This window comes from Oratosquilla oratoria, chromosome 27 (assembly GCF_046742065.1).
Source record: "Oratosquilla oratoria isolate Oo_2021 chromosome 27, ASM4674206v1, whole genome shotgun sequence".
NCBI classification, from domain to species: Eukaryota; Metazoa; Arthropoda; class Malacostraca; order Stomatopoda; family Squillidae; genus Oratosquilla; species Oratosquilla oratoria.
This window is the reverse complement of record NC_134803.1, coordinates 13,984,757-13,995,501: the sequence shown is the minus strand read 5'-3', so window position 1 is coordinate 13,995,501 and position 10,745 is coordinate 13,984,757. Positions and strand designations below refer to the sequence as shown.

The following is a 10,745-nucleotide window of genomic DNA, read 5'->3' as shown; positions in this document are numbered from 1 at the left end:
GCCACTGTGAGGTCCGGTGGCAATAACAGGTCCTTTGGAGACAAATCCGAGCACAATGGGAGGTCCCTTTGAGAGTCGTCTGAAGACGTCAGAGTTCTCTGTCACACCACATGCGTGCGTACACGCGTGGGCACGCTAGACATCTAAAGTATTGACTCTTCCTTTCAATCATTTTGCCACAGATGTTCGGCTCAGCTACCACTCACTGACTACAGTGAGGTTAATGCTCAGGGGAGATAAGAAGTAGAACGCTTTTGTAGAACCTTGGAATGAAGATATATACACATAATATTGGAATAATCGTGGTATCGGGAAATACTTATGATTAAAATAAAATTGATATTACTTCCGTTCACCTAGGCATAATGTACTGTTAGAAAGTTGTCGCTCGACTGCGAAGATTGTAGCGAGGGAGGGGAACTGGATGTTTCGGTGGAGAGGGTTTGTGATGGTCGTCCATTGCAAGGTAGTGTGAGTTTGTGAAGGGACAGTCTCTATGTCGAGACCACGGGGGACTCCTTTGATATAATCTTTTTTTCCAAGACGATCTCTGTAAGATCGTGCAACCTGAGTGCTTTGACTTTGTTATTTGATTCATGCCCAATGATACCATAGGGTCCAGAAAATTTTAAGGAAAACTTCGAGGTGTGGGTGTGGTTGAGTGTATAAACAATGTTTCCAAGTTCAAAAGTACAAGGTCTGGCTGATTTGTTATGCAGATGGACCATTTCGTCCTTAGTCAGATGAAGAATATTATGAATTCTTTTGAAAAGATTATTGAAATATGTTACTTTGACCTTAACATAATCATTGAAATTGTAAATGGGAGGTAATTCTGAAATAAGAAGGTCATATAGGAGTCTTTTATCCGAGCCAAAGAGGACAAAATGAGGTGATTCCAATATTGATCTATTAATGGAACTATTTATGCAAGCTTGAATCATGAGGACATGTTCATCCCAAGAAGGGTGAAGATCAGAAGCAAGATGTCTAAGAACATTGAGAATATTTCTATTCTGGCGTTCAACTAAGCCATTTGAACTAGGGGGATAAGCAGTAATGTTGATTTTTTTTTTTTTTTTTTTTTTTTTTTTTTTTTTTTTATGACTACAAATGTGCGAAAGAATCACATTGTTGAATTCAGTCCCGCTGTCAGAAATCAGAGTTTTGGATGCAGTGAAGGGGCATATGAGTTTGTCAATAAGGGTCTTTGCAACGTGTTGTGCTGTCTTGTCTGGTAAGGGGAAAAGAATTCAGAATCGTGAGAAATGGTCGACAAAGACAAAGAGGTATTGCTCTCCGCTGTATGTAAATGGCAACTTAAGAAGATCAACAGCGACTATGTCGAATGCTTTACAAGGGTAAGGTAGGCTAGAATTGGAACATGACCGCTGATATGACCTTTGTTAGTAGCACAAGGGCGACAAGCATCAATGTTGGCGTGTATATCATTCCTCATGGTTAATCAGACGTAGTGCAATCTGGCTTGTGTAACGCATTTCTCCTTGCCAGGGTGTGCAACAATGGGGGAATAATGTAGAAGTTGTAGAGCTTCTGGAATGAGGTCCGTAGGGGCTACTAGCTGGAACACTGATCTATTGCGTTCATATTTGTTTGTTAGTGTTGTTTTGTGATACAGTATGTCATCAACTAATGTGTAATTGTCGAGATAGGAAGGAAAATCTTCTTTGTCAGTTGTGTTTGCAGATTCGAGGAAGTAACACGTTCCCAAAGAGGGTCTGATTTCTGCGTTGCGGATACGGACACTTGTTTAAGAGAGATGGTAAAAAAAAAATTCACCAGGCCGGCTTGAACGCAGAAACTCTTTATAAACTCTCGCGGGTCTACAAGAAGAAGAAATGAAGAAGATACAAGAAAAGAAGGGTAGAGCAGTCGCTAGATCCCTGCCCATAGGTAAGATTTTGATTTTAGGGAATAGTCAAGTGAGATATTTAGATATGGCCTTCTTCGACAAAGATAGGAAGCATATGACTCAGGTGTGTTTCCCTGGGGCGGGGATAGGTGATGTTAGAGACAGGATTGAAGAACGTATATTCGAGAAAGATAAAAAAAAAAAAAACATTATTTGCTTGAGTGCTGGTGGCAATGACAAAGGTAAGTTAGGGAGTGAGGAATTGTTTGCGCGGTTCCGGGATGCGCTAGATAAGATTAGGAATGAGGAAGGGGTTTCTGTTGTATGTGGAATCCTTCCGAGGCGTAGAGTTGGAGGCATGTGGCATTCCAGGGCTATTGCAATGAATTGCAGGCTGGCAAAACATTGTAAGGCTAATGAGTGGGCATTTGTTGACAACTGGGATCGATTTCAAGGTAGGAATAATCTATATACAAGGGACGAGGTACACTTGTCACCCAAAGGATTTCGGCTCCTTGCTGAATCCCTTGAGTGAGAAATAGGTATCCTGCAGGGCTTTTTTCGGGTAGATTACGTGGGAGTCGAGGGGGGAAGTATTGAAATATAGTTTAGGCAATAGAAACAACTCGTAGAGGAACTGTGAAAAGAATCACCTAATCAAGTGGAGGGAGAATAAACTAAAAAAAATACTATACAAACAGCAGAAGCGTAATAAATCAAATTTATTTGCTGCGGGGTAAAGCATGCGTAGAGAGATTTCATATTATAGCTATTACTGAATCCTTGATCAATATGGCTGATGTAATACAGGGATGGAATGTCTATCGGGTATTGTAATTTTCTTTAACTCTCTGAAGTCCACTACTGGGGGAAGGATCCATCATATTTAGGGAAAACAAGGAAAGAGAAATTCCATTCACTGATTGATGATTCCATAATGTCTTGCGCAACCATGTCTTGGATAAGGTTATCTACAATTATGCGTTTACTGTGTGGCATTTTGTATGTAGGAATGTAACGTGGTTTAGAGTTCTCATGAAGGGGTATATGATGCTGAATGAGATTAGTAACTCCAAGGGATTCACCTGGAGTGGCAAAAGTATGTCTGAATTTGTTGCAAGGTGCAAGCAAATTTGCTTGTGCATCAGAGAAGTCTAATGGGTTGAAATGCCATGCATCAATAGGTTCCTGTGATATGGGCACGTCTGAAATTTTGGTACAAACTTGGGAAGCAGAGAATTTGTCATCCATGACTTTGATGCTTCGAAATCACAAATGTTTATGCCAATTGTGAGATTGAGGGGTACGTTAGTGTCGTTGGCAATTAAAATGTAAATACGACCTTTCTTTGACATAGAGCTGATGGCTGAAAGGAGGGAAATGCCATTGACATGACAAATTTCTGGCATACAGAGTACATCTGTGTCTTGTGCTTGAAAAACTCGTATGATTATCTTTATATACTCACGAATGAAAAGCGTCTTTGGGCTGATAAGCACTGGGGAAGTGTGTCTGAATGTAGATAACACTTCTGAGACTGGGCTGGATTTGTTATTGAATTCCTCTAAGAGGGACAAGAAGGTGTCCTCAGGCGGTGAAGAATTAACGGCATTTAATGGGTGTTTTATCCTGAGTTTTGCAGATTTGGACAAGCGGGAGGAGTTAGTTTGTCTGTTACGTAGAGAACGCATGGCCACAGCTATCAGTAAGGTAGAAGGAGTTAGGGTGGTTGACCACTAGGAACTCTTTTGTATGCAAGTGGTGGAGCAATTTGTGCTAGCAGCTGGTGCATCCTCGTGTGATGAAGCGGAGTGAATTTGAATGGGGTGGGTTAGAATCAACTGACGCGGCGTCATGTTCTGCCTACTCGGTCACATGTATGTGGTTTACTTTGTGAGACATTGCTGATGGTAATGCAAAGAGGAAATTATTTGCATAAATAATACCATTTTGAGCAGGGTAAATGACTATGCTATGTTGCTTCTTTAATGTTAAACCTATGAGGATATCAGCAGGAAAGTGAATGTCAGCTACGTAGGTGGTATTTGGAATGGATGGGCACTCATTTTTGAAGCTAGTGTCTAGGGAGAATTTATCAATGGTCGGGAATGGTACGCCATCTACATTATAAAGGGGTTGACTTCGGGGGTTTCCAAAATGTCGACACATTTTGTTGTTGTGCGGAATTTATGGAAAATGTATGTTGACATTATGATAACTGGGGAACTCGTGTCGAGAAAAATTTTCACTTTGGTGTTGCTAGATGTAGCATTTAATGTTAATGAATGGGAAGACATGTCTGGGATATCCAGGGTATGTACAGGTAAAGTTGATGCCTGAATCTCCGGGTATGGAGTAACTGTACTAGGTGTGCACTGAGTCTTGGTATTCTCTATTCATAAAGGAGATGTGTTACGTGAATGCCTTGCAGGAGGTGTGTTACGTGAATGCCTTGCAAGAGATGTGTTACATGAATGTCTTGTAGGAGAGTGGTCTGGGGATTCTGGTCTGTGCTGCCCCGTTCTAACAGCACACGGCAACAATCACTCATGTGAAAACATATACCATGATAATCGCAGTGTCGGTTTGGTTGTGAAGGGTTTCTGTGGTAACACGTGTTTACGAGGTGTCCTGGTTTGTGGCAGTATGTACAAACCATTTGTGTTCTTGAAGGAGAGCGTTGGCGTGAGCGATGTCGAGTGCGAGATGTATGTCTTGATCTCGTGTTATGTGAGGGGGACCGTGTGACCTGGGCTATTGTGTGGGTGGGTGCAATGGGTACTGACTGGCTCTGGATCTGGGTGATAGCTTTGTCCGTGTCAGAGAATTTCTTGAAGAGTTCGTCTAGTGTGATAACTAGTGTGAATGGAATAGTGCTAGCTTTCTGGAGTGTGTCTGGGTGTAATTCAGAGAATAGTCGAAAGTATGCTTTGAGTGAGACTACGTTTTCCAATGAATTTTTGTCTTCTGAGACACAGCCTGAGTTTTTTTTTTTTCTGAGTTCACTTTTAAATGTTGAAACAATTTTTTCAGTTCTCTCTTTAGCGTTGTGTGGACCACGATTGTAAGTTCTAGCCAAAGAGTATATGGGGGAAGTGATCAAAGTGGCTCAAGTGAAGCAAAGGACTTTTTAAAGTGTTCTACAAAATTCATGATAGGATGTTGTTTCCTCAAATATATCAGACTGAATGACATTACCAGCTAATGTGTTATTTTTATCTATTCTGGATGTTAAGATGCTTGTTTTGCCTTTGTCGTCTGTTATGTTTCTTCTTGTTACCTTTGATTCAACCTCAGAGATGAAATTGTGTAGAGAAATGTTCTTGCAGTTAAAGAGAAGTAATGTGGTCTCATACTTGACTACGGTGATAAGATTTTGTCTTATCATGGTGTTTTGAGTGGCAGGTGAATTATCTGAAAAGTTGTTAGCAGAAGGAGGGGACATGTTTGGTGTATTAGAAGTTTGCGTAGAGCGGTTGCGTGTAGAGGGTCGGTATATCGAGTCAGTGTAAGAGGCCGGTAGATAGAGGTAGACATAAGTAGATAGAGGGGTAGGTGAAACGATATGTAAATTTTATATTCAATTTATATACGGTTGTTATGAAACAATGGCCAACTGTAAGTTCCTGAGTTGCATATTTCGCTTATCGCCTGGAGTTTATAAACATTGGTTGGAGTGGCGATCAAAGGTGCTGATGTGACGGAATGTGAACACAAAGCCTGTTCTGCTTGTGCCATAAGTGCTTGCGTAAACAGTATTGCTTGAGACGGTATAACAGTCTTTCTGATTGGAGAAAAGGGTGGAGGAGGAGAAAAATTATTGGTGCCCTAAAAGGGTGGCATTTGTTTGTAACGTTCAAAGTTATTGGATGAATTAAATTGTGACGTCGGAGCAGACTTGGCTTGGTGGGTGTAAGAGGATCCCAGGGGGGAGTCCTCTGGGATCTAAAAGCGATGTAGAGAATGAGTGAAGAAGAAAAGCAAGAAGATTTAAGACCAGTTTGCTTACCTTATCCAGAAACATTATAAACTTGTTAGAGAAGATATGGTGGAAAAATAATTAAAGAGAAGGACAAGGCATGGGGCCTACAGAAGAAAAAATTACTAAGTGTTAGTGTCAACGAAACTAACAGTGGCGGCAGCTCGGGATGAACTCCCTCCGAAGAGAATACAAGACTGGTGCATGCAGCAAACCACAAGACTGAGGCAAGATAAGTCTACGGGTACACCAATCTACAGTGCACGCAACCATAACCACGCAGTGCACAACCACAACCACGCCTATGCTGAATCCAAGGGACGACAAGACGAGGAACGAGGGGTCTACAACACTACGAGCCACGACTACGAGAGGAACAAGGCGATCTTCAAGACGAGGCTGATGAACGACGAGGCTGACGAACGACGAGGCTGACGAGGGACGTCGAGGCTGCCGTACGTAAGGAAGACTACGTGGAGGCAGTCAAGTCAAATCAACTACTGAAGGTATGAGTAACACTAATTCAAATGTGGTGAAGCATGAAATTCATACTTCAAATATTAACATCCCAAAATTCACTGGGGATGAAAACACTTTAGGAGTTGATAAGTTCCTTAACTTAATAGATACATTAATTGTGAGCAAAAATATAACAAATGAAAAAAGGAAAATAGAAATTTTAAAGAAAAATATAGATCCTGAGAAGGGGTAGAGCTAGGTTTATCATAAATTTCCAGCAAATGGAAGATATCAACCAACATGAAGCCTATAAGAAAGCATTCATTAAACATTTTATGTCCAAATGTGATCAGCATCCTATCAGGTCTTTGGTTAGAATGATCAAAGAAGTGAGAACAAGTGAATCAGACACAGAATACTTAGCTAGATTGGATAGATGGTCAAAAGACATAAATTCTATCTTGAAAGATTCAGATTGGATAGAAAAATCTAGTGACAAAATAAAAGTTTCTCAGTAATAAAATTGATCACATTTGGATTGTTAAAATTCTGATGATTTAACGGCAGAAAAGCTATATAAAGATCTCAAGTCAACTATGAATTTGGGGGAGGTAGATTATCTAATGCAAGGGTACAGTGAGACTATAATAATAAATCCATATATGATGACAGTGGGAGAATAGAGGTACTCTACAGGAGAGTTTAAGAAAACAGAAGTAGGACATAGACAGAAGGCTAGAAGTCCATCCAGGGATACTAGGATTATATGTTTTAATTGTTATACTTGGGGACACAAAGCACAAGACTGTTATTATGGAATTATTTGTAGAAATTACAAATATGAGGGTCATGATGAGTATCAGCATAGAAACCCACCTTTCTGTATGTATCACCAAAGAATAGGCCATAAAACCCATGAATGTAGAAATTTTCGTATGCACCAGGAAACAAGAGGAAAACTCTCAGACACAGAATAAACCAATATTCTAGAACTCCCCACATATATACAAATAGAAAGTATAAGAGTGATAGAAAGGTGAAAAAAACTCCTTCATCAAAGATAGTCATAAACTGACAATTGCAATTGGAAGGACTTCTGTAGGACCTCTCATTGCTGGTAGTGTTCAATAAGCCTATTCAAATATTTATTGATACAGGATCTGTAGTTACTGTAATTACCAGTAAAGTTTTAAACCAGTTGAAACCAGGTGTGAAAATCTTGGAACCAATCCATTACTCATTGCAAGGAGTAACTGGAAATCAGGTAAAAACATTAGGTAAGGTTGAACTAGAAGTTATCTTATATACAAATGAACATTTGCACATCCCAGTGATAGCTGTAGAAGAATCTGTTTTTCCAGGAGATTTATTGATAGGATTTGCAACTATGAGAAAAGAGAACACGGTCATATGTCCTGCTGACTTAGGGATCTTAGTGAAATCACAGTTAATCCCATTTTTAAATCAACCGGACTTAAGACCAGTGAGAGGAATCAATGAATTCCTAGACATAGATAAGAAAAATAACATTTTTACTTTAGATAACAAAGCCGAGCGGTCCAGACCAACAGAAAGTAAAGCCTCATATAGTGAACCCAACTCAGATGTTCAAGAAATACCAGAAATTACTAATTCATCAACTACAAATGAAGCCTTGTAAATTGTGGATGGTGGTGTAATAAAGTTGACATTATTACTCTCCAGAGCAATTAACAGGGTCAAAGTGCAGTTGAAAGGAGTCACTGTAGACTCTGAAATTTTAACCATCCCAGAATCAATTAGATTAAAAGGTTTGAAATTGGACTCAGGGATTTATAAGTTAAATAAGAACAGAGTAGAAATATTAATGATTAATAATCTAAATAAAGATATAGTTTTAAGGAAAGGTACACAAATAGGATGTTTTCATGTGTGTACCAAACCCATCAAGACTTTAAATGAGAGTACTGTGGAGGTGGAATTACCAAATTCGTCGTTTTTTTTCGGTTCAGGAAGAAATAGAGTTAAGAAAGAAATACAAGAATCAATTAGAACCTACTAATTGCCCTGAGTTGAATGAAAGTTTAGTTGTTTTGCTTGTGAAGCACAATAAAGCAAATGCTTTGCCGGGGGACGCCTTAGGCAAAACAACTGTTTTAAAACATCAGATTAAATTAAAACCAGGAACACAGCCTATAAATATACCCGCCTACAGAATTCCTCAATCTAAATTAGCAATAGTAGATAAACTGATCACTGAAATGTTATCGCAGGATATTATTGAACATAGTAAACGTGATTGGAACTTTCCTTTGATTTTGGTGCCAAAATCAGATGGTACTATGCGCCCAATTATTGATTATAGGGAATTGAATAAGCACACCATTCGTGACAGGTTACCATTACCAGTCATAAGGGTTATTCTAAGAAGTTTAGGAGCTGAGAATAGATATTTTAGCACTATAGATATCAAATCTACTTTTTGGCAAATAGAGTTGCATGAAGACTCACGAGAGTTCACAGCATTTTCTACTCCAACGGGACATTGTGTGTTCAAAAGAATGTCATTTGGGTTATGTAGTAGTCCATTAACTTACATGAGATTAATTAATACAATTCTAGATGGGTTAGAAAACACTGCCAGTGTATTTCTAGATAATATTTTAATAGTTTCCCAGACAGCGGTTGAGCACTTTAAGAAATTAGATTTGATATTCTCAAGACTAGTTGAAGCAGGATTGAAAGTGAAATTTGAAAAATGTAAGTTCTTGCAGGACAGTGTTATTTTTTGTGGCATAAGATAGTACAGTGAATTCAAAGGTTGAAGCAGTCAAGAATTTTCTAGTTCCAACCAATGTAGACAAGGTTAGGAGCGTTTTGGGATTGACAGGATATTATAGAAAATTTATTCAACGACATGCTGACTGCTAATCCATTAAGTTCTTTGTTGAGGAAGGACTCAAAGTTCATGTGGGGACCTGCACAACAGCAAGCTTTTGATAAGTTGAAAGATAAACTCACGAGTTCTCCAATTTTAATATTTCCAGACTATGATAAAGAATTCATTCTTTGCACTGATGCATCTGTCATAGGATTAGGAGGAATACCTATGCAAGAGAGAAATGGAACTTTGAAACCAATAGCTTACACTTCAAGATTTTGTAATGATGCAGAAAGAATCTAATCTATAACAGAAAGAGAAACATTAGCAGTGATATATTCATTAGAAATTTTTAGAAATATGATACTGGGATATCCAATTAGAGTATGGACTGATCATACAGCTATTCAGAACTTATTTAAGCATAAGAATCTTAGGGGCAGACTCGCTAGATAGTTTGCGATACTTCAGTGCTATGAAGTTCAATTTGAATATATTCCGGGTAAAAAGAATGTTGCGGCAGATGCACTTGCTAGAAACATTAGCCAACCAATGACAGGGATGATAAATTTTGTTTGTAGTATAGACGAGTTAGTAACTTTAGATGAGGAAATGCTAATAAGAGAACAGAGGGATGATAAGACATTTAACTCATTAGTCAAGTACTTGATGAACCCAAGAGGAAATCCTTCAAAACTACCAAAGGGGTATAAGATAGAGGAATTTCGTTTGATTAATGTATTTTTGTATAGAAAAACAGTTGTAAGCGGGAAAAGACATTTCTAGAGGTCCAGTAAATCAGTTGGTAATACCGCAAACTCTTGTTAAAGAGATATTGAAGTTACTTCATGATAGTGATTGTAGCTCACATCCAGGAAAGAATAAAACTTATAGACAAGCACAACAGGTATAAAGAAAGAATTATATTGAAATTTTTTGAAATGTGTTAAGGTGAAAGGAAATACACCAAAACCTGCAACACAAAATAGCACATAAACTAGAATTAAAAATAAGAGATTTAGTCATGGTCAAACTACATTCACCCTATAAGAAACTTTCACCAAGGTACTCAGGTCCATATAGGGTAATTGATTCTGCAGGTGAAAATAAATTTAGACTCTTCCATTTAGAAAATAGGGAAGAATTGATGTGCCATTTAGATGATATGAAGAAAGTTAGGTTGCAAATTTGTGAAAATTTTGAAGATTACTATTGTGATACCCTATGTATCAATTCTAATGAACCAGAAGAGTATAGGGAATATCTTAATAATATTCTTTGTGAATTGAATATTAATCTTGATGTATTTTACAGATAATATTAATTTGACCATTTGTATGTACTTGGGATGGGAGACCTAAACTACTGGAACTTGGTGTCAGGCCGGGACATGAAGTCTTGGATCTACTGTGACCAGACTTGGAATCTTAAGGACAAACCACTTAAGTATTGATATATTATTTTGTGAAGTATTAAGAGTGTTTCTTTGAGAAAAAATAAGTGTGTAAACAATTTGGGAGATGTTTTATTATTTAGACATGTACGTTATTTATCATTATTCTGCCTGAATTATT

General features: G+C 38.3%; 1 protein-coding gene across 1 annotated transcript in view; it reads left to right on the top strand.

Annotated features, from left to right (window-relative positions):
- LOC143039745 (ATP-dependent DNA helicase Pif1-like) overlaps window positions 1–240 on the top strand; it is a 13,141-nt gene extending 12,901 nt beyond the window's left edge. The window contains exon 2 of the mRNA XM_076209985.1: window positions 183–240. Coding sequence (XP_076066100.1) covers window positions 183–240 — 58 coding nt within the window. The remainder of the gene's footprint in view (window positions 1–182) is intronic.
- The last annotated feature ends 10,505 nt before the right edge of the window (window positions 241–10,745 follow it).